Below are 24,953 nucleotides of genomic sequence, written 5' to 3'. Positions count from 1 at the left end.
TTTTATTTACAAAACAAATAACGAACAATGGCTAGAAAATAGCATTGCACCACAAATTATCCACATGGATATTCCTATTTTTCATACTAGAAAACAGCTAAAATGGAATTTACTTCAGTGTTTTTTTTTCATCAATTTTTATGTGTTTTAATAGCTAATACAAAATAGAGATGCAGACTGTATTATATTAGTAAGAAAAGCAAACACATCATGGACTTGGTAAAGAAAACTATTTCCTAGCAAAATGTAGCTTCTCCTTAAAAGGTCTCCAAGCACTTCACATAGGGACTGTTGATAACTTACATTTCATATAGTTCCTTTCATCTTGAAGGATCCCAAAGTGCTTTACAAAAAGAAAAGTTGCACAACTTTGAAATGTTGCTGATTGCATGGTTGGAACTAGCTAGTTAGCTCTGAGAGGCTTATAGCTATATTTCTATTCACACTGGAATTTACAGTAATAGAATCAATCTTATTTTGGAGTTCATTCTCCAGTCGATAGCAACACGGCCTAGATCAAACCTTTGTATCTTTTATTTACTCTTATCTCCTTTAGAACTGGCAGCTCACTGTTTTGACTATAAAAGTCTTGTTCCTATGCAAGAACTAGAAGAGTAAGGTGCAACTTAAGAGTTTTTTTTTTTAACCGAGCATCTGAAGAGTTGTTTTCCTCTGAAATTGTGGAATGAGCAATTCTCACAATAGTCCATCTCTTGAATTGCAAAGGTATTCTTCTAGCTGATATCATGAAACTTTTCCACATAAGCAACCTGCACAGAAAACACCTTTACAAAGAAATTTGAAAGTGTAAATCTAGTCCCCAACGATACAATTTCATCATTAAAAGTGCACATTTCTTTTTCAAACTGTAGTTGTCTGTCCTCTGAATTTTCATTTCCAACCTGTTTAACACTACTGTAACTGCTCAGATCATGTCAAGATACCTGTAAGTAGAGCAGCTCTGTGTTAGWCTAATGCATTCCTGGAAAACACACGTATTTTGAACACTGGTGCTTAGAAAGCCCCTCAATCTCTTGGCTCTGCTCGCTACTGAATTTCACACTCGTGTTACGTGCCAACGCAGAGGTGCTGCAGAAGCAGTTTTTGACAGACTGGAAAAGCAGGCACTTTCCTCTGTGTTTTYTGAGGGAAAGCGTATGCTACGCGTTCCCACAGCATACCGCACAGACACGCTGTGGCACTGCTTTGCAATGGCTTTGAGCTATGCGGCAGGAGGCCCTGTCACGGCAGTGGAGCAGTTTCAGCTTCTTGAAGTTCCAGCTGAAAGGAAAGAAATTGCAAATACAGTGAACAATTACTTGATTTCTTCCCTCCCACAAGGTTCTCTGTATGTGTGTGTGAATGTTTAAGAGGAATTTACTTCTCATTTGCAGCTACTGTGCCGCTGCACAAAGCCGAACAGCTAGCCCAGCGCTAGGGCAAGACTGTTCCTCTGTTACAAAACAGCAACACAGAGGGAAGGATTCCAGGAAAAAGTTCATGCCTGATTTTTAAAGCCAGGGGCACATTAGAGTATCTGAAATGCTGCTTTATTTGAATGATTYTTCTTCTTTCTAGAAGGGAATCCGCTATCCGTTTCATTAACATGGAATGATTTTGCTCTCTTGCAGCAGTTGGAGCAAAGTTAGCATTTTAGATGAAACGTTAATAGCTTTTCTGGATTCAAATCAGTAAATAGGCTAATGCTTTACTCCAAATTTGGACTTACATTTAAAATCTAGTTTAAATTCTGGGATGGAATTAAACCAGACCCCCAACAAGTCCTCTGCCCTGTGTGCCCATGGTACCCACACTAAGCTATCTTCTTTCCCCGGCGCAACAGCACTATAAATATCTTCATCCATGTATTAGGCACCTCATCCTGGAAGTCTCCAACCTTTCCTCTAATGAAAGCTACCCTGCAGCGCTAGAACTTCTTGGACACAAGGTGGGAGACTCTGAGGGGAACGTGCTGGCGAAACAGGACCGGCATGGAGGGGGGGTGAGGGTTTGGGGGCAGGAGGCAGGAAGGCATGTTTTGTAACTGCGTGGTTTCCCAAGCGCATTCAGCTGGGCAGAGTCTGTGAGGAAGGATTTAAAGATTTCTCCAAGGCCAAAACATAACTCACATGCGCGCTGATTTTAAGATGCCATACTCCTCTGGAAATTTTTTAAAAATTCTGTATTGAGGATGTTCCTCCTTAGCTCTTTTTGGCCAGAAACTGAGCTGATCCTAAATCTGAATGTCCTTTTCTTTTGGAGACACCTAGATTCAGAAATGAATTTTGAAGTTCATATTCACTTACCTTTATGAACTGGATAAAGTGGAAGTATTTCTATTTGATTCTTTTTTTTTTAATCATTAAACTTTCTAATCTACTAAAGAAAAAAGATGTTCTGTTCCCCATTTATTCACAATTTGAGAATGCCACAAATGCATGCAGCCTTGGAAGATTACTTAGTTTTAGTCCTCACAGAATAGTTTAAGCTTGTTTTCTTTATGAAAAAGTCTGAGAAACATATTCTCTTTTTGATGATACCTAAAAGATTCAAAAAGTGCCATGTCARTGCAAATCACCCATAAAAGAAAGCCTAGTTTTAAGGATATCTGGAATTTAGCRACAGAAAATTTATCATCATCATTATTCACACACAGTATTATTTGCAAAGGAGATGTGCCCATTTTATAACAGTACGTAGAAAAGCCATTCTCTAATAAYGTAGGCAGATGAGAATCTACCAAGGCTTGAGGTCACAGAATCTGCCCTACCTTTGCCATGCCTCTACCTAGGACCCACCAACTTTCCCCAAAATTGTTTGCAATCTGCCAGATGGCACTGGGAAAATTAAAATGTAAGAAAGTACTTTCTTCAGTTAATTTATCAGAGTAAAACTGACTTTCAAATTTTGCTTGTTTCAGCCCCAAAATAATTTTCATATRATCCAGTATCCTTTTCATTTCTACATCTTGGGTGCCAAGCCAAGTAAGAGGGCAAAGCTTTCAAGACTGAACACAAATTCCAGAATTCCTAGTTACTGAAGATGATAACTTATAATCAGTCAGGTATTATTTTCAGAATGTGAGGAGGTCTTGCATTAAGGYATTCAGAAACTTCAATGGTTAAGCAGAAAGCATCAGAAGCTGAAAATACAAAAACTGACTACAGAAAATGACTAAATATGCCTGTAAATATGCCTGTACATAATTTGCTTAGCTGCTTGAATACTTTCAGGTGAGGCTCTTGTGAAAACTTAAATAGCTAACAAAGAAACTGRTTCATTTATATGAATTCAATTTCTCAGATTTCTATTATTATTAATAACCCATTTTTTTCTAAGTGGGATTTTCTGTGTCATTAATAGCAACAAAAGTAAGAGGTATTTGGAAAAGATATTTTTCAGGAAAAGAAAGAACTATCAACGTATCTTAWATTCAGAAAAATATTCAAGCATTTTTTAATCTAGGAGATAAATTAATGCAGACAGCTTCTGTGCACCTGAACTAAACAACTATTTCAAAATATTTGTCACAGGTCTTTGCTATGAATTGGGTTGGTATCAATGACATCAAAACAATTTAGTCATTTGCAAAAGCTGCTATCTGGTCCTTCATTAGAATTCCCTACCAATGCTGAGGGATACAGAGAAAAGTTCACAGTAGGCTGTTGTGTTTTGCAAGCAGATTTTTCCAAGATTCTGTCATTCCCGTTCTGTTCTAGCTCCTCATGCAAATGCACTTATAAGATTGCATATGCTTCCCTGAAAATTAAAGTGAGACAAGCCTTTAAGCTAGTAAGTTTACATAAAGCTGACTGTAGAGCAAATGTAATCCATGCATTTTGCCACAGCAAGACAGTTGATTGTCACATGGGATATATCCCCCACAGATGTGAAACACGTCAGTCTTACAGCATTTCCAGGTTTTGCATGCCTGATTAGCCACTGCCTTTTCTCCCTTAGAAATATTTTGCTTCACAGTCCTGTGCTATTCTTATAAATGCTCACATCATCAGTGCTACGCATCAGATGCTACTTTGTGTGCCGGAAGGGAGCTTCATGTCTGGAGGAGGTCCGAACTTGTTTTGCTCTTCCAATTTTCAAAAATGCTGATTAAAAAAAAAGATCAAACTCTTAATCCAGAGGAATCCTAACCTTTGCATGAAGATCTTTACAGTAAAGGCCCAAGGCCATAAAATAGGGTCAAAAGTGGTTATCTTAACACACAATGATATGAACGATTTGTGACGTTTCCTCTAACTGCTTTTGCACTGATAGAAAACATAGTTGCTACCTCCTCCRGTGAACACTTATTTGAAGTGCTTCAAGAGTGTGAGGCCTAAAGCAGCGGAGCTCCTGAGTACTTGCAGTTCTCATTAACTTCAGCAGGAGTRAAGAATACCCACTGGCAAAAAAGCAACTAGTTGAACATCTGTTTCTTTGAAAATAACTTGATCTGTGCTGAGCAGCCCTACACCCTTGCAATTAGAATTCATACCAAATTGTCTCCAAGGCCTTGTCTACACAGGAAAGCGCTTGTCGGTATATTTAGATCAGTACAAAAGCACTTGTGGAAAGACTGCTCTGTCATTACAGTAGCTGTAAACAGAAAAAGTTTTTTTTTTCTTTTTTTTCCCTAGGGCAAAACCTGCAATTACTCTAGGACATTCACTGTTTAATTTTTTTTTTAAAAAAAAAGATATCATATTTGTAAATTCAATCCCAGAAACCCTTTTTAGTGTAGATTAGTCCAACAGCCTTTATGGTCACGCTGATAGTAAGAAAACAAAATGTTGTTTCTTACAGAAAAGTATGCTGAAGAAAAAGGTTAAATGACATTTTAATATCCAAGTTTGAACATAGTTTGACATGAATGTATGCCAAAGACATTGCAGAAGGTGTGAAAACCTGGCTCTGCCAGCTGCTGTGCTAGTCCAGGGAACACAGCGATGCAAATGTGCAGGTCAGCATCCAGGAGCAGAGCTGGCACAAAGAAACCCATGGTGGCAGCAGCCAAAGCAAGGAGTGCTGCCACGGTGGGGAGCGAAATGGAACTTGTCTTGCTTATGGCCACTTCAAAGTCTCTTAATTGCCAAACCACGCAAAAAAAAATCTATCCACCCAACAAGGGGGCATAAGTTTCCAACTGCTGTCTTCTTTTACATGTCCTTGGGGAAAATAACTAATTTTTAAACAGCTACAAAAGTAGTCAAAGCTGGACAGCAAAACAATTTCTTACAGTTTTGATTATGCTTTTTTTCCCATGCAGAGTGGCTCTTTGCTTCAATTTTTTTTTCCCTTATTGCCTCACTCTGACCTCATTCCTMATTTTCTCCTCTTGCAGGCTCCCTTTCCCATCTGTATCTTGCCCTTCAGTTCTCTTCACACATTTTCTCTCCTCTTAACTAAYTCTGTAACTGTTCCCTGAAGAAACCCCTTATTCTCTGCCACACCACTGTATGCCTAGCTTGCTTTCTGTTGCCACCATAAAGCTCATTTCAGTTGTCTGGTCTGTCCCTGCCTTGGCTGGCCATTTCCCTTGCTGGCATGGGTGGAAAGATGTCTGTGGGCAGGAYCATCATCTAGTCTGCAATGTTTCAGTGCAGATAAAAATAGGACCTTATCTCAGGCAGCCCCTGGGCAGCACCACATATTAAACTTTTCTAAGGATAGTTTTGGAAGGCTATGGCTTACTAGAAAGACTGTAGAGAAGCATAACCACAGGAAGTTCTGCCTGACTATGAGGAGGAACTTGTTTCCTGTGAGAGTGACAGAGCACCAGAACAGGTTGCCCAGAGATGTTGTGGAGTCTCCTTCTCTGGAGATATTCAAGGCCTGCCTGGATGCAACCCTGTCTAACACACTCTAGTTGACCCTGCTTGAGCAGGAGAGTTGGACTAGATGATCTCCAGAGGGCCCTTCCAACCTTACTGATTCTATGATAACTAAAGGTATAAAATGTGCGCATATACACTACACTGTAAAACCTGGAACTGCACTAAATACAGCTATAGATACAAGCTTATTGTAAGACACATGCACAAAAATGACAGAAATTCATTGAGGGTTACAAATGCATTCCAGAGAGCTGCATCTGTCTACTAAACATTTACTACACATAGTAAATACCATATGTATATACATATGTGTGCGTGTGTGTGTGTGCGCGCGCCCGCGTGCCTGTAGCAAGACTGGCACTTCTGCTCCACCACCAAAGTGTACATAAGACTGTGCAGGTTCTAAGCCATTTCACAGACCAGTTTGGCATGTATAAATCAGATGCTGGTGAAGGACAACACCAAATGAAGATATTTAATAATCTTTTCCATTCTGTTTTTAGACTGGTCCTTCTTCTTTTCTGGTGCAATCACAATTTTGCCTTTTTGGCTATGGCAACATCCTGATTTTGGCTTCCTGGCATCAGCCCTTGGCCTCAATAAATGATAGGTATGTTATTTTTTTCATAAGGATTCATTCACTTCTGCACCTTGAGAAGACAGTTAACTTGCGGCTGAAGTGGAGTGAATGAAGATTCAGCTTTGTGATGTTCACTGAGAGATGTGGACTGGAAACTCTCAGGACTAATCACAGGAACTTGAATGCTGAATACATAACAAAAGAGCTTCTTTCTCAAAAGGTAGGCAAAAAATAGTCTGGATAAAAAAATCCATCTCCCTTGGTATCTGCTGTGGCACAAAACTCCTCCTTCTCAAAGGCTTTTTTCTACAGGGAAATGGCACAATACCCCTTAAAATATACGTGTATGTATGTGTATATGTGTATATATATTTATATACACRGATATCTGTAGAAAGGTGTTCAAACTGGAGGAAAGTATTCCTATCTGTAAAGTGAAATGAAGGGTGTCAGGTGAAAACATATTTATAATGTTTTAAGCAGTTCTGCTGGTTTAATTACATATGTAAATGTTAGTTTTTTACATATGTTAAAAAAATTTTAAAAATCCAAAAATGAACCCTAGCCAACACAGACAAGTAGCTGGTACAAGAATGGCACATAGACAGGCCTTTGTCTACTTCTTGCATGTCTTCCAGGAAAACATGGCCTTACAGGCCTTTTTTGAAAAGCATAATGAATTAAAAAGTATATAAGCACAGTTTCTTCTCTTTTAAATTAACTGTTGAAGTGAGAGAAGAAAAAAGATGTACATCTTGTCCCACCACTATCTCTCTCAGCAGATAAGGAATATGATTTGAGAAATCTGTGATTATTCTCCAAATGGCTCTAAAAGAGTCACCTGTTGTGAATATCCTGTAATGAAACATTGCCTCTGGTTTGTGCACTGTGTACACARCCATACTGGACCTGACCATGCAATGTACCTTTGAAAGCCCTCAGCTTCTGAGCATCTCTAATGCTGAGATCAACCAGCACCATGCAGGACTGGAGTCTCTATGTATGTGTATGCCAGCTACAGAGATGACCCTGAAGGCATTTATGCCTTCAAATAGCTACAAATCAGTATAAATTGTAACTTCAGAATGCATGTCATCTCCAAGCAGGAGGCCTGGATCCAGAGATGACATCTCCACTGTTAGTCATACCTGATGATTAGTCCTGTCCACAGTGTTGGCAGTGGAAGCATGGTCACGAGTGTTTTGTCGGACTCGAGTAGAGTTTTGTTGCTCAATGGTGGAGGAAGTGGGGATGCAGAACTCTCTGAAACATCTTTTGAAATTCTCATCTAGAAATGCATACAGGACTGGATTAAGGCAGCTATTTGTGTACCCTAGAGCAATACAGAAGTGCCAGGAGACAGTTTGGAAAGTAGTTTCTGGAATGTTGATCAGGGCTTTAATGATGACATAAATGTGGATGGGAGTCCAGCACACGATAAACACTGCCACCACCACCAGAACCATTCTTGTGATTCTCCGCAGGTTCCTGTCCTTCTCTTTGGAGCCAGATAACATGCGAACACTCTTTAGGCGTAAAATCATCAGCCCATAGCATACGGTAATGATCAGGACTGGCATGATGAAGGCAAAGATGAATACACAGATTTTCAGGAGGTTCTCCCAATACCAAGCAGGATGGGAGAAYGTAAGTGTGCAGTCAATAGAGCCTAGAGAAAACAGAAAAAAACAGAGAAGATGGGCACGTCAGTTCTTCATTTGCTTTTCTTTAGCCTTTTTTGATCAACGTTATAGGAAAATGAATGCAAATTTACTGAGTAAACAGCTAAAACGAAGCAATTGATGATCTGTCTTTTGCACAAACACTATGTGTTGTGCAAACATAGTGTTGCAAAATATGTATGTTTCAGTTAGTTAGAACACCAAAAATAAAGTAACTTGTCTTTTGCATTTTATTGCTTGGAATTTGGTGTGTATCTGACAAAAAATTATCAGAAATGTGCCAACTTTGATTCACTTTCACTTTCAATAGAAAACCTCGTAGAAAAAAAAAAGATAGTTTAACCATCATGTCTACTGTCAGGTGGGCACTGAGAAAGAGGATGACATGACACTTGGGTAACTGTGCACAGTTTAGAGATTTTTGACTTAGGCTGATGCTGTTACTTCATGGAAGGTCTTTGACTACCAGCAATCCAAAATGTGCTATCACTTCTGTTTCATGCCATGCCAGAAACACAGCCATGACTGACAACTGAACGTGTACAAAGCAGCCATGACTGACAACTTCAGTGGAAACATCTTGAGTAAAGCACAGGCTTCTGTGTATTTTAAAAGAGGAGTGGATAACCCCATGTAGCCAAAGGCAGGCCGGTGGGCAGGTGCTGACACTGGCTTTCCCAGACACTACACTGATTCAGGGAGCAAGGGGACTCACGCCCACCTACAGCAGAAAGTAAGGAGCTCCCTTGTATAAAAGAGATCTTGTCTAGTGCTGTGTTTAGTCAACCAGAGCCAGCTGATCTAAGTGAAGACTTAGAAATGACTTTGATTCAAAGGATAAGCCACGTGAAGGTGAGGAGGTTCTCCTTAGAAAACTAAGTCTCCAAGCTTCCAGACAGAGAGATGGAAAAGCAGGCAAAAATCATATAGGGTTTTACTGTGCCTAGACAAAAAGAATAGTTTGCTGATTGGTCTAGAATACCAAGGGCACCTTGTATGCCCTTGTATGCCTACAGATGCCTGTAACATTGCTTAGCTTGTGAGGACTTGCGGTAAAATTGTTAAAGGGGCCAAATTTTGTTGACAGGTTGGAAGTCAGAAGTTAGTTCAAAGCCTCTACAATAAAGAGAAACAATGCAGAAAGTTTAAACATAGAAAAATTCAATTCATAAATGAAACCTAGACTTACCTTGCCTGTATTTAGTAGTTGCCATGAACATAACTGGTAGGCCAATAGCAGAAGAAAGAATCCAATTGCAGACATTGACAATTTTGGCATTTCTGGGAGTACGGAAATCAAGTGCCTTGACTGGGTGGCAAACAGCTACATAGCGATCCACGCTCATGGTGCAGAGTGTAAAGATACTGGTGAACATATTGTAGTAGTCTATGGATATAACGATCTTACAAAGGATTGTACCAAATGGCCATGTTCCCATCAAGTAATTCACACTCTGGAATGGCAGAGTACTTGTTGCTAGAGCATCTGCCAATGCAAGATTGAAAATATAGATATTGGTGGCAGTCTTCATTTTCGTGTACCTAGAAAAATYAGCAAAGCATGTGAATGACCACAACTAACAATATTAAACAAAGTCAAGACCAATGCAACATCTTTTAAAAATATTCTGAAAAATAATGTGTCAGATGCTATCACAGATCATCTTTTTTGCTATTCACCTGTTAACCAAACAAATGATACGGTTTATCTGCAATAATGTTTACAATTCTGTGAGATGAGCTAAAGGTTATAAGGAAGAAAGAAAGTATTCATTTAACTTGTGCAAAAAGACAAGGTACATGTGGAAGAAGCAATATTAYGGATGCTAAAGGACTGAGAAATAAGCTAAGCCAACTTGCACTTGTAAATCCCTGACATGGTATTAACTTGATAGATTTTCTGTATCTGCTGATGTCATGTCAATTATCAGAACTGTGGTTTGTAGAAATGGAGAACTCTTAATAGTTTGTGGCGCAGTAATGACGTAGTTCCTAAGAGAGTAAGTACTTGAAAGATTAGTGTAATTATCACATCCACTAAGTCTAAAAATTTAAGCTTTTATTTTAAGAGTTTTTTTTTCATTTGGTTATAATTATAAAAAGTTCAAAATTATCTTTTTGAAGTGATTTGTAAAGACTGTTATTACATTGCTTTAATGATCTGTGTCTTATACAACAGATATTGTTTCAATTGAACAAGAAGACATAKGCTATGAATCACATACATTAAATGTAACAATAGAACCACCACCTCAGGGTTATGCTCCACGCTGCCTATTATGGCAGGAGGGTCTTCAAACTCCTTTGTACCCCCTATTACACATTAAAAAAAAATCTGAATTTTAATTACGTCACATCTTATTCACAACCGAACAGGGAGAGCTTTATGTTTTAATTTGTATTTGCATTGCTAAAGGTAGAATCCCAATTTCTCCTTACTTTCACCAACTTTTTGGAACAGCCCTTTACAGATTGAAGTCCTTGTGCCATCTGCGTAGCGCTTGCGATGCCCCATTTATGCCGATGCTGTAGTTTCGCAGTGGTACAATGTCTGTTTCACTCTTACGCAATGGTCCTGGCTATTCTGCTTTGCCATCCTGACTGCTGCCTAGGTTGCTAGGCACTGTGACTCACACTGCCTTAGGATGAAACTCCCATGTGTTTCTTCAAAGCAGCAAGGACAGTGTTTGACCAAATGTTTTCCAAWTTATACACTGATTTACAAGGTAAACAATCTATTTAAGAAGATCTTCCAGGTAACCCGCAGGGTGAGATACAAGAAGTGTAAAAAAAAAAAATCCATCTGTCTCCTACCTTTAAATGTTTGATATCTCTGATCTTGATCTCTTCAGAACATCAGTCAGCTGCAAAGAACTAATGACAGGGCTATGTAGAGCTTGGGACCATTTAGGTAGGGCCTGGAGAAATGCAGACTTATTGCTGTATGCACCTGGGTAACTTTTCTGATGAACATTTGAAGATGTACTGTCTTTATTCTCTCATTTCATAGCACTGTGCATGAAAGCCATGAGTAACCTTAATTTTAATTTAGACGGCTTTTTTTCCTAACAATTTCAAAGTAGATCCAAGCTCTTGCTTTACTGTCTAAAGAAAGTACAATCTAAGTATGATATTTTGTAGTTTTAAATCAAATCTGAAATTATAGTACTCCCTCCACTGGGAATTATTTAGAAAAAAATGTGGAGGATTGCAATGTGGAAGAGAGACACAACAAGCTGCAGCTCTAAAAGCAGTGGATTGGAAGGAGGGAGAAAATATTTTCTGGGCAATTTGCTGGAGAATCTTGCAGAGGATAATGAAAATAGCAACATTTCAATAATGATTTTATTACCAGCTAGAATGAAAATGTTGAGCTAAGTCCTCTCTCTGCTATATCCCTTCTTGTTGTACAGTGAAAATGAATGGCTTCTCCACAAACAGGACAACAGATCCAGGATTAGCCGAATTTGTGTCAAGAGAGCAAACTGGAGGTGTGATACTGCCTTGTGATCAGATATCGCACTTGCTCCAAGCTGGATTTAATCAGCTCAGGTAGCAACAGCAGCAARGGCCGTAGCACGGAAGTCTGTGCCGACCAGAACAGCCCATGCGGATCCTGGGTCCTCACCCAGGCTGCTAATCTGTACTGTACTTGGAGGCAACTGTTGAGTCCTTATGGGCGGACTGGACAACGAGCTTAGGTATGCTGCGCTCTACTGCTGCCACCCTGCCTGATTCCAGCGCAGTACTCTCCTAAGAGCACATCATTAGGCGATAATGACTTTTTTATTAGTAATTAAAGCCATCCAGATGCTTCAAAGTGAATGCTTGATACAGTAAAAAAAGAAAAAAAAAAAAACTCACAGAAAACAAAATCAACTGATAGCAAGTGTCAGACAGTGAGTTTAGCATGGCAGAAAGATGAGAGAGAAAAGCTCTGAATAACTGGAAATGGAAGAAAATTTCTTCACTGGGATTGCTATGGTCCTCATCCCACTTAAATGCTAGACATTTTTGAGTTTTGCTATCTTGCTTTCATTCCCAGTTTAAGCTAAAAAGTTATTGGGCTTTCAATTATTCCATTTAATGGGCTCTACAGACTATTAACAAAGAATTTTCCTTGATGCACTCTGAAATCCTTGTATTTCTAATCACCCTGTTCTTACAAAGAGGAAAAGCAGAGCTCTTGTGGTGGTAGAAATTATTTTACCTCCGTAATTGTCTGATCAACAAAAGCCTATTGAAATTCACAGTATTCTTTTCAGTGACTTCTTTGGGATTGGGTTTTTCTCTGCACTGAATACTTAGAAAATTTATAAAGGACTTATTTCTAAAAGGTACATTTTGTTAAACATGACTATTTGTCAAAATAAGTAGGCTATCAGTGTCCCCAGGATCAGTTCTTTGCATGAACAAATAAACTGCTGAAGCAATTGATTAAAATAATTTTATAGTCTGAAAAAATAATGGTCCCTCAAAACAAGAGCTCTTTGAAGCCTTTATCTTAGCTGTTACTGYATCTTCTGTTAAGGTATCAGGTTGCCTATGTGAATAGGTGCACAAACATTTCTGTTATCCAGACACAGATGTCACATGAGGAGATTTTTATACCTCAGAAGGTCTAGTTTTTATACGGAAGGAATGYCTGTATGCCTTGTAATACCAGAATTATTATGCTGATAAATGCAGTCTTTTAAAATATACCCGTTTTCACACTTTCATTCAAGGCCACTGAAGAATCTATTTGGAAAAAAAAATAAGTAAAGAAAATGTCTTAAGCAAAAATCTCAAAATATCTGAATGCTGGTATGTAGACTACATTGGAATTTYAGCATCTGAAATGCCAAGTATATTGAATTTCACATGACAGTGAGTAAGGTTGCAGGTGAGGACAGAAACTGGCTTTGGGCAACATTACTTCTATTTGCACAGTTCTGAAATGAAAGACTAATACAGCAACATGGTGATTCAATTTTTTTGATGAATATTTAGCTCAGCATTGCTCTTGATACATATTCAACTTAATTATACTCATTATAATACTGATATCCACAGTCACTAGTACACTCTTTCTATCTATCTCCTCAGAGCAGCCTTGTATCATAAAATATCTATTTTTATGAAGCATCCTTCGTGGTTTGTAGCAGACGATGGATGAGATTTACAAAACTGAGAAAACTCTTTACAAGTATCTAAGGTTCTGTAAGGGAAATTCAGTCCTGCCTTTATCTTCAAGCCAGCAAACCCAATCTGGCAAAAATAYGCTTGAAATTTGGATATTTGGGTTGTAGAAGTCTAACTAGAAACTGCTTGGAGTAAGAAAAAGCAGTAAGGAAAAGCGTGAGAATCCTACTGAAATATTCACTAAACTCCTAGCGTTCAAGGGTAAATAGAAAGAGTACTCAAGGGTAAATAAAAAGCCTTGAAATGGCCTSTTCCACTGGCAGCCCATAGACCAGTCACAGTCTGCAAAACAAATGAAATGTTCACCACACTCTCTAGCCTAGAGACACCCTTGGCTCCATTGCACAAAGTGTAAYAGTGTCTCGTGTGGGAGCCACAAGCACTGTCCCTCACTCACATGCATCAAGTGATGTGGCGTGCCTGCACAGCTYGCTCTTCGCACAGCCACAGCAAATAGCTCTGCTTCTGGTCTGCCCTAAGGGGTTTGCCTCCTCCTGATCACCCCCGCAATCTTTCTGAAGAGTCTTTTCTGTCAAGTCCCAAAGGCTCAAAGGTAGAGAGAAAATAAAATGAATGAGTAACATAAATTTTCTTTAAAAAATTATGGCATTTATTGTTCATACCATGCTTTTTATCGGCCTGACTGATGCAGTTTGGATACTGCCACCTGAGTCTTGCCCTTAGCACTTCTTGAGCCATGTGCAAAGAAGCCATGGCAGTGGTGGGGAACATTTAGCCCAAAGAACACAGCGATACAAACCATTACAAAYTAATCTGGAAACTATACCTATCTCAATGGCAACAGTAAGAACATCAGCAGAAAGAGTCTTTTGCACTTAGCAAATGGGCTGATCTATGGYAGATTGGGAGTAAGTACTTTCAGCAGCACATATACCATCTTTTGTCCATAGAACATTAATTTGGAGATAAAGACTGCTTCAACTAATTTGTGTTTAGGTTCAATGCAAAATACATTAAAAAAATGGCTTAATTACAGGAGTTTCTTTGCAGGAAGGARCCATTCATGAAGCTGGTTTAGCTGCTCAAAGAAACAACAGCCAGCAGCTAGGAAACGCATAGAAGTCCTGTGTACAGACAGCCCTACATAATTCCAGTTGATGCTGGAGTAGAGTAGGTTAGTGTTTCAAATTTGCATTCTTCCTGCATAAATGTCCTGTTAAACAAATGAAGAATGATTATGCGCATGCATTAAATTTGTTGAGGTCTCCTTGGGTGGCAAGATTAGAACATGTGAAGTAGGCCTACTTGAAAAATTTAAAACAGCACTTATTTCCATGGCTCTTCTGGTACATCTTGTATATGCAACCCAAGTATCATTAAGAAAAAAGGACTTAAGCAAAAGTCTCTCTTTTTTTTCTTACTGCAATTCATTTCTAGGAACKGAGGTCAACTATAATGCAGATGTCTTCTTTATAATTATCTCAAAACATGATCTCCTGAGAAATTTAGAAATGTTCTARTATAATCAAAGCAGTAGTCCATACCATTGGATTCCTAAAACTAGAATTAAGAAGCTGTCAGATATCCATACCACTGGGCTGGAACTACCATACATCCACAAACATTGTTTTGTATCTGATGCTGAGAAACCTGGCATTGCAATTCCCTGAAATACGTTATATCATACTTAACATTGAAGATATTGCTGCACTATGACTTGGTCAAGTACTTAGTGATTTCCTGAGATATCAGGTACTTTCACTTTTCTTTGGCCCTTTAAAGCTTTGGGCAAAGGTCACTTCATATTCAGGATATTACGGACATTCCCTTAAAAATTTCTTCTGACTGCCTATCTAATTAGCATGTCTGACACTGGTATATCTCAGACAGACCACATCCTGGAAAGTACCTGAAGGGTCTCAAATCATACACTTCACTGATGGGCATCCTGTCTACCTGCCTTTTCTTTTTCTTTGCATGATAGTGGGTCTCTGTGGAGAGAACGCATATGACCTCACCTATTTGGAGATTTAGTCTTTGATTTCTCTATTCCGGGACATTCCAGAAAGTTTATGCCTTAAGGCATTAAACTTAAGCATTGGGAACAAGCACCACAAATTTGTGTAAAAACCTTATACATTATCATGCAATCAGGCCACTCAGCTTGGATGTGACATACAGTGGTTAAAAATCTACTCATCTTTTTATATACTTCTGTAGAGACCATATATACAAGGATGGAATTCGGAATAACAGGCCCTCAAGGAAAAAAAATGAACAACAAATAGAAAAAAAAGAAAAGAAAAAAAAAACGCTCGCAGGTACAACACTGTAGCAGAAAATGTTCACAGTTAAAATGGAATTATGTTACTTGCAGGCACACTCATGTCCTCCACTGATCCTGAATTTAGGGGTAAGAGTGGAACTGGGGAGAGGAACAAGTTTTACTGTCTTTAAGAAAGGGCAGGGCAGAGATATTTTGCCTCTATTATAGCCTCATCCTGACTCCCATCAGTGTGCTAGAAGGTGACCACTGTGAATGAGATTCTAACATTGTGCCCAAGCTCAGGGTTGGTACCGCAGAGCAAAAAATTGGTGAACACCAATAACATCACTACGGAGCAAGAAGTTTGTTTGTGTGTGTAAAAATAAAATTAATTTGGCTTTTTTTCCAGATATTACATGTGTTTGCAAAAGAGAGAAAAAAGCAAAACTCTGGAGTTGTGAAGACTCTGTTGGTGGCTTAGTGAGAGGGATGGAAAAATACATGTGCATTATGCATCACTTCAGGTACCAAAGTATAACATATAACAGGGAAATGGGTAGACTTCAAATCGCAAGGCACATTTAGTTTTGAATGCAGCAAAGCCCCTAACTACATTATGCTGGRGCAGCCTTCCTCTTCCTTCCTCGCACACTGCTAGATGATGTGCATTTTCTGAAGCAGTCTGAATGTATGTGCTGAATGTAGAACTGAATAGCAKATGGAAAATTGCTGCTGGACTGGGAGTTGCTTCAGCTGTTACCTCTTCTCCTCTTCATCTTCTTTTTCCCTGAATTCTTTTCCAAGTTTCCTTTTTATTTCATTCTCCTCCATGGCACAAATGAAATGACCCCAAAGTTTCCTCGAAGTTTGCTTCCCTTAAGTTATCTTCCTTGCATCCTTTGACTTCCCAGCTCTCGTTTCCTAGTACGGGGGATGGTGTGAGGAATATGCAGCTCCACCAGGTCTCGCTTTCATATCCCAGGTCAGAGAGGGAAGCAGCCATGCCACAGTGCGTGGTGGAGCATTGGTGCAGGTCCCTTTCTCCTGGACTAGGAACGAACCAGTGATTTCATGATTAACTCAGCTTTTGGGAGAGAGACAGCTAAATGAAAGCCTTTTTGGCAGAGGCAAATTTTTTCAGTCTCCAGTCCTGATCTTTCGGAGAATGATGTAGTGCCAACATACAGACCCTCAGAGAGTCATGAGAGCATCTGACTCACCCTGCTTTGAATCCATTACAATACCGTGCCCAGCTYTGGACTAAAATTCACTTGTTACTTCTTTAATGGCGTTTCCTCTTCTGCTTTTTAAATAGTGTTCCTCTTTCTGTTTTTTATTTTGAATTAGTGGGTTTAGTCCCTTTCCAGAGAAAACAAAACAAAAAAAACATCTTTCTTTGGGAAAAACGGCTATTTAGGAGAGGAACATTGCTCCTTTCTCTTGAGGGAAAAAATTTTCTGACTGAAAGCATTAGCTAACAAAGAATTTTTTCCCAGAAAGAAGACATACACTCTGCAATAGTTATAACAGCTAATTATTTTATTATCTTTCTCCCTTATTATTTTCATTCCTCTTTTTTTATTACATGTGCATGGAGAATACCCTGGCAGAAATCTGTACAAAATACAGCTGACTTGATTCATTCTTTTTTTTCCAGAAAGGAGAGAGGAACCAGCCAAGAAAAGATATTTATAGATACATTGATATCAGCTTGCCATGCAAACTTTTAAGGCATTGCAATGTATTGTAACTCCTATTACCTTAATTTCTTTTTCCCCCTAGACTTACCATAAAGAGCTATTTAATTATAAAACAGAAATGACATTAACATGTATGCTCCAATCCACAAGTAGTCAACTACTAGAACACTGAACTCTCCCTCCTCTCTACCCCCAGCCTAATTTAAGAAGGGAAAATGTATCGGCAAGGTAGTCTAGGATTTAATCTGGCCTGCTGGTTAAGCCACCTTTAGCTCAGTTTGTGTGTGCCTGCTGGTGAGGTACATGCGGATCTGCAGTATCACAGATACTGTGTAACATGCACCTGAGGAAAAAAAAGAGTGCTAAAAGGGATAACGCCAATATTTTGTCACCATCCAGCAGTGGATGCTTATTATTAAAATATTTGTTTTGCTAGGAAGCCATGGAAAGGGAAACTGCCAGTATCATTAACTTCTTAACTCTCTCCAGTACCCCTTCAGGGAAGTGTGATTGTGTGAAGAATCACTGACTGCATCTATGATAACCTATGTGACATTTTGTGAAGAGGGACAAGTTAACAACTATTTCCTCTGTTCTTGTAACAGAAAAAAAATGATCTTATAGGTTGCTGCCTCCTCCTGGTTTGTGGATTGATCACCTTAGATGAGGACTGCACATGAAACACTTGCAGCTTGGTGGGGAAGTCTGGCAGGGAGCTTTCTGAAGATGATGTCACCACTAAGAGATGTGAGACCCTCAAAGGGGTGAGAAGGAATGGCAGTAGTCATCTCTTGTTAGGAAGCTATCAGAGCAAGAGCATGAGGCTCATGGGAACATCATCGAATATATGGGYAAAAGTAATGGTAAATATACCAGGAATCATTTCTTATATACAAGACATCAGAATCTTCTCATGAAGCAGGTGAATGTGATCTGGGAAGGAATGATGGAGGCAAGGCGAGGGAACTGGAGAGAAATGGAGAAAATAGATGTCGGAGGAAGGGATGATAGAAAGAGGGAGCAACGATGAGACTGCATCTGAAAGCGGGGGCGAAGGGAGAGCTTTGAGACCATCATTCAGYGAGGGTGATTTGGCAGACTGGCTTCTTGGTTGGCATTTCTGTGGAAGTAGTATGCCCCAGGACTGGTGGTCAGCATTGCACAGGTGGAGAATAGGAAAAAATAACCTAACTGCTGTTCCTTGTCCTGCCCACCTCATCCCACAATAAGAAAGAGGCTTTTCTCATGCTGGGATTGCTCCAAATGCCACAGCAAGCAGGAAACACTCCTTTGTAGACACATGTTTTTGTTTTGAAGATCTGTTCCTTTTCTAATTCCTGAGATACAAGATCTTATAGCTGATAATTGAACACATTTCAGTGAGAAAGTGGAAAAGCTGTGCTATTTCATGTCTTTCACAGTTACTTGGCTAGTCATATTCTGTCAYCTTTACTTTTTTTTCATCATACAAATTCAAAGGGAAATTTAAATAAAATAAAAGTGTTTAACATTAAACAGATGAATGAGGATGCTTCTAAACATACTGTTAGGCTAAGCTATGGAAATCCTTGCTACYGAATATCATTACAACCTAGCTTTCAAAAGAAAGCAGTCTTTTAAAGATAATCATAGCATTTCCACTTACATGACAACAAACCCAAACTTCTTGGTGTAAACCAAACATGGCACAGGTGATTAAAAAAAAAAATGGTGATCAGAATAAACAAACAAATTCATAAAATAGTTGCTTTCAGTAATTTTTAAATTATAATTGCAATGAGTGGATTTGTATTTTAAAGCCAAATATCAAGGACCGAAAATGAATTTCACTTAGAATCCTAATGAAAGTAAATCTTTTTTGGACAATGTCCATTGATCAGGATATCCAGAACTTCCATCTCAGAACATTTAAATTTACATATAACTAATCTAGAATCTGTAAAAATGCTTCAGAATTCTGAAATTTTACCTTAGAAAAAGTTCACTTCGAAATGTCTTCGTTTAGAAGTAGTAATATTTGTTGCATTTTATTTCCAAACTTATTTTTGATTCTGATTTTTTTTGGCATGGCTGCATGGAAGAAATGCTTATAAAAAGCTATTGAATAAAATGTGGATGCAAATTACAGCTCAGAAAGCCCTCCTGCTACAGACTTTTAGAATGGGTCCCACTCAATCATGCTCTTAATTTTGTCTGCTCTTTGACTAAACACCAGCTTTTGGCTATAGTTGGAAAAGAGGTTAATAAGCTAGATGGACTGTGATTCCGAGCTATTTTGGCTTACATTGTGTTATGTTTGACATTTTTGTAAATATGTCACCTCTTCCTCTAGAAAAAGTATAAAAGCTTATCAACAGTGTTCAATAAAAGCTATGCTTAATTATTCGAAAAAATACTGCAAGTTAAACTGAAATAAAGTAAGAGTATTTCAGAATCACACAGGCTCATATATTAGCTCATTAATCATTAGCTTGCTAGTCATTACATTATAGAAATAACTTGCTTGTAATATTTTCTACATTTATCAATGYCATGAAAAGTCGATACAATTTGATTAATTCTTATGAGTAAATTCAAAAAATTCTGGAAGTATTTAACTTTTTTTCATGGGGACCATTATCAAAATGATATTCTAGGAGTGACCCGGCAGGATRAGAACAGCTTTTTTCAACAGAAACAGCGCAAAAAGGAATGTTTTCCTGCCACTTCTACCCSGAAGACCTTGGCGGCAGGGGCCAGCCGAGCGCAGGGGCCCTGCCGCGCTGCGGTGGGAGCGCTGCCCTGCAGCGAGGGCTTGCTGCTRCCGCTCTGCTCCGTGGCACTAGATCTGGGAAGGGGCGTGTGGCTGTACCGCTTCTGCTCTCTCAGCAAAACTGGGGTTATCCTGACATTGCAGGCTAATGCATTTGTGCTAATGCACAAATTTTGACTGTCGCCGTATCAGTGTAATTTAGATAGAAAAGGAATACAAAGGTGTACGCGCTCTGTCTGTCTGCTTCCCTTCCTCTTGGGGGAGGGAAGGGAGCAGCTCGCTAGTCAAACATCTGCCAACTAGCAGAGACTACACAGGGCAAACTTCTATCGCAAAGAGTGTGCAAGCGAAGACATGTGCCTTGATGTAATGTAGGACCGTGCGGGTCACTTCCTATGTCGTTCATTTAATTTAGCTTCTTTGCTGTTCCTGTCCGTTCAGATTTTCTCTCAGTTCTGTCTGCAGATTTTCTCTACTTTGTATTGGCAAGCAGTATAAARTAATAATTAGCATTATGGGTTAAGGTTGCTTTAGTTAACTTCTTTTATCAAGAATATGGAAATTTTTCCTTGCAGCCTGCTGAATAGGCAGGCCACTTATTAGCACATGCAATGCCAGCCAAATGCAAAGAGGTTAATGTGGCAGTGGACAGAAAAGAAAGGAATAYATTTTATCCATTTCTTGGTCTCTAGATTTCCTGATCCATGGTGTTACAAAGCATGCTGTGGGCCTTCTTTCACACTGCATCCATAACTCCATGTTGCTTTCTAAAAAAGAGCTCCTGCAAAAACTTCTTTCACTTAAGCCYCTTTCAATATTTGGATCATTTTCATTTTTTTCCCCCAAAACAGCCTCTCCACTTTCTGTATTATAGCCTCTTTCCAAACCTCTCATTTCTCCCTTTGTTTGCACATTTGTGAGAATATTTATGCCCCTGGAGACATCAGTTCTTTTTATAACTGAAATTTCACTCCAAATTCCCTTCTCCTTTGCAAAACACTATATTCCTGAGGTGCATGAGAACAGGACTGAAGTAACCATAGCCTTACTGTATTGTACAGTCTTTCCAGACGAGAGTGTATTTTCATCAGAGCTCTTTGTCCCTTCAAAACATTATTCAGAGGCTGTTCTGAGAAATGTAAGAAGACAGCTTTTAGTATCAGAAAAGTCTTAATTTTAGGTTTTTTTTAAAATAAAAATACAGAGTAATGATTGACTATAATGAAACAAGACATTCCTTTCCCTATTGTGAATGATCACAGAGTACCTCAGGCACCTTTGTTTATCACATGTGACAAAATGAATAGCAAAGCAATTAAGGAATCAGTCTTGTTTTGAGTGACTTTAATGGCTATTGATTGAATTTAGGTCATCTCAGGGCACTYAGCATCGCAGAGGAGCAGGACCTTGGAGAGGTATTCCACTCTTCCAGACCTGTGGTGCTAAAGATGTTGTTCAGCTGCAATTCTATTACAGCTCTCTAACATTGTGCAAATTGCCTTAATCACAGCACACACTCTTCTTCCCACTCTAATCTGTGACTAATATCCCATTGACTTGACTAGAAAGCAGGAAAAATCTATAGATTATTGTGTAAATTGATTCATAGCACACGGTACTAATTGTACTCATCTTGTACTCTGCAGCAGCTAGAAGTAGCATTCGCTGTTGATATASGCATAACAATACTGTGTTTGTATTAGTAATTAACACATATGAAATATGTGAGGAAAACAGATAATAAAAATTATCTACAGATTATTTAGAAAATTAATGGATGGCAATAAAATATGACTACTGCTGCTGTCAGTCAGAGGACTATTTTTATTTTTGCCAAAGGAAAGCTCAGTGTTAGTAACATGGAGTTCAACCTCATACACTGCAGATAYAACATGTTGTAAATATTCATTCAAGGAGGAAAGGCACCATTTGGGGAAAACAGAAAAGAGTGGTTGAGACTGCATTAATTATATAGTACCATGTATACAAAGTCATTGCTCCTTACACTGGAGACCTGGCCAAAGGAAAAAGTGGCAAAGGACCCGCTTTACATTAAAGGTCTGATTTTCATATAGATAATGACACTAACTTTCTTTCTCCTTTTTGGACATGTTCTGTTTTTGACATGTGTTTCCCACAGCAAGGATAAAACAGCTGCACTGTGGATTAGTAACTAGGGCTCCATGTCGGGCAAAGACTTGCACAGTTCTGGCTCCAAACCCATGGATCTGATTCATGTGGAAAAGCTGAAATGACTGGATGGAGTTTCAAGTTCATTTGTTTATAGGAATAATATAGTAGTTATTTCCCCCAAAATATTTCTAAAGAAGCTGAGATTATCGTGAGATGGCAGCATGCAGCACTGGGCAAGAAGTCACTGTTGCTTTCACTACAGCTAGATTCACAGAAGTGAGTAGGGACAGTGTTTCAAATATTTAAGCACCTGCCTCTCAGCTCCTAGTATTTTTAGGATAAATTAGGTACCAATATTGCTTTTAAAATATGATTTCTAGTACTATCAATCCATCTCAAATTTAATATGAACTTCAAGACTTAGCTCTTCCAGAGCAGGTGTGGTGTGAGAAAGAAARCGAAAGGGAGCCTTATATGATGTCAAAGTCAGTCCAGTGAAAAGTTTGCTCCTATCTTTAGCTGGATCCAAGGATATCTGAGCACATATGCTCATCACTTGATGGAATAAAATATACGTAATATAGACAAGGTGATTGGGAATACTGTCATGCTTGCAGCAGGAAATAAATCGAAAAGTTCCCCACTGCAGTGCAGGTATACTAAACCTATAGAGAAGCACAGAAAGGAAATGCATTTTTGTGTTGCTGAAACTGCAGACGCTATTCAATTGTAACATGTATGTTCTTGTTCGTTCCAAATTGGTAAACAGCTGCACGATATTAACTGGGAGGGAACTCTGTCATATGGAAAGCTGCTCCTGCTATTAAAGCACAGAAGACCTGCRTTCAGTCCCTGTCTTTGCCACAGAATTCTTGGATGATGTTCGAGAAGCCTTTTAACATTCTTGTAATTTCACCTGTAAAATGAAAATAATTTTTTTTTGTTTTCTCCTATTGCTTCTGACTTCTGTTTTCAGACTGCAGTTTCTGGTAAAGACACTCCCTCTAAACAGGCATGTAAATGCAGGTGCCTTGTTCAATTTGACTTTGTGGTGCAAGTGTAAGTTGTGAGAAATATAAACATAGTACAGGTTATGCCCAATATAAATACATAACCTCACGGACAACCTGTGGCACATTTCTCTGCTGACAACCATCCTGGCTCTGTTATACCGTGCATCTGCTTTTTCTCCCAGAGGAATGCATTCAACACTTGCTCAGACAACTGGAATCACGTCGCTGTTCAGAAGCATTTCTACAGCTGCATCTTTACACGGATATAGCTTCATGGATATAGGTCTCAGGCTGACCAAAACCACATAGCAGAACAGATCTCCCCAGCGCTGTATATTTAAAACACAGCCTCTGAAGTGTAGTTAACCATGAGGTTTGTGGATTACAATGGTTTGAACCACTGATGCAGGTAATTTAATCTCCATTCCCATTAACCTCTGCTGTGCTGCAGCATCCTACCTCGAGCGTTTTCCGTTCCTCTGGCTCATGCTCCCAGCACTAGGAAGCCTCCCCAGTGCCGCTGGCCTGGCGCCAACCTCAGCTCCTGCCTGCGAGCTCCCTGTGGCCGCTGCCTCTACTGCAGTGAATGTCAGTCTGGCCCCCGCGTGTTTTTAGTTTCCTGTTACCTCGACTCCTTGGGAAATGTACAGTTTGAAGGGAAAAAGTGAGGGATGCTTGAAGACTTGGGGAAACTGGGCGGCTTGGGGCTGCTCCAGCGGGGAGGGGGGTGCACCCTGGGATCCCCCTCCAGCAGCGCCCCGCTGGGCTCTGCTTGTCTCGCTAGCTGCTCTTCTCCACGTCCCTCCGGATTTTGAAACCACGAGGAGCCATGAAGAAAAGAGGCGCGGCGCGAGCCCCCGTGCCGTGCCGTGCCGTGCCGTGCCGTGCCGTGCCAGGCCCCCGGGAGGTGGCGGTGTTCCCCCACGGAAGCGACCCGCCTCCGTCCCGGGCGGGTAAAGGAGCCCGTTTAATCTCGCTGCCACCTGCCTTCGGCGAGCAGAACCCGATTTACCGCCGTGGGATTTCTCGTGCGTGAAAGGCACGGCTGGGGCTGGGAGGGAGCCRCGCAGCGCCCCGGCGCCCCCACCCGCCCACCGCCCGCGCGGGGGGCTGCCTGCCGTACAGCGGGCGCGACCCTTAAGCTATACATACATACATACGTATACACACCTGTATACACCGCCACACATGTATCTCAGCACCTTAGGCGGAGGATCTATAAATCCGGCAGACAGAGGCGCCCGGCCGCGATGCTATCGGCATTTTGCTTGAGCGTTTCGGGGAGGTGGAGGGAAGGACCCGGGGACGTGTGCGAGCGTTCAGCGCGCGTGTCTGTGCACACACGCACACGCTCACAGGCAGCGGTTAAACTCGCTTCTCCCGTTCTCCCGCCTCGGCGGCCGGGTGTGACATTCACGCCGCGGTTCGCGCGAGCAGCTCACGGCGGCCCCAGCCGCAGCCGCGTCCCGCCGGGGGCCGCGGCGGCACCTCCCCGGCTGCCGGCCGGCGCGGAGGGGCCGCCCTGCCCGGCCGGTCCCCGCGGCCGCCGCCCCGTCCGAAGAGCTGCTCTTCCCCCCTACCCGCCCCGGAGCTTTGTCAAGAGCCTCCTTCCCCGCACAGGGGCAGGAGCCCCACCGCCCCGCGCCCCGAGGAAGCCCCGGGGCCGCGCGGCTCCGCGCCCCCCGACGGCAGCGGGCCSGGGGCGCTGCAGCCGACTCACCGGATGATGACATACATGACCAAGAAGTTGCCGAACAGCCCCACCACGCAGACGACGGAGTAGAGGGCCATGATGGCGATGGCCGTGACCACGGAGGGGCCGCCCGCCGCGGGCGCGCAGGGCCCGCC

General features: G+C 40.6%; 1 protein-coding gene across 1 annotated transcript; it reads right to left on the bottom strand.

The window, feature by feature from the left end:
* Positions 1 to 1,185: 1,185 nt before the first annotated feature.
* OPRM1 (opioid receptor mu 1) lies at positions 1,186 to 24,915 on the bottom strand. Its single transcript, XM_085297974.1, has 4 exons — positions 24,826 to 24,915; positions 9,286 to 9,638; positions 7,563 to 8,083; positions 1,186 to 1,281 (listed from the first exon to the last, which is right to left on the bottom strand). Exons 1-4 carry the CDS (start codon positions 24,894 to 24,896, stop codon positions 1,243 to 1,245), a joined length of 984 nt encoding a protein of 327 aa, XP_085154100.1. The 5' UTR covers positions 24,897 to 24,915; the 3' UTR covers positions 1,186 to 1,242.
* Positions 24,916 to 24,953: the final 38 nt, after the last annotated feature.

The sequence above is a fragment of the Rhea americana genome, unplaced genomic scaffold (assembly GCF_003343005.1).
Source record: "Rhea americana isolate MKP2758 unplaced genomic scaffold, rheAme1 scaffold_134, whole genome shotgun sequence".
In the NCBI taxonomy this organism is placed as follows: Eukaryota; Metazoa; Chordata; class Aves; order Rheiformes; family Rheidae; genus Rhea; species Rhea americana.
Note: the sequence above shows the minus strand (reverse complement) of the source record. Positions and strands in the feature narration are given on the sequence as shown.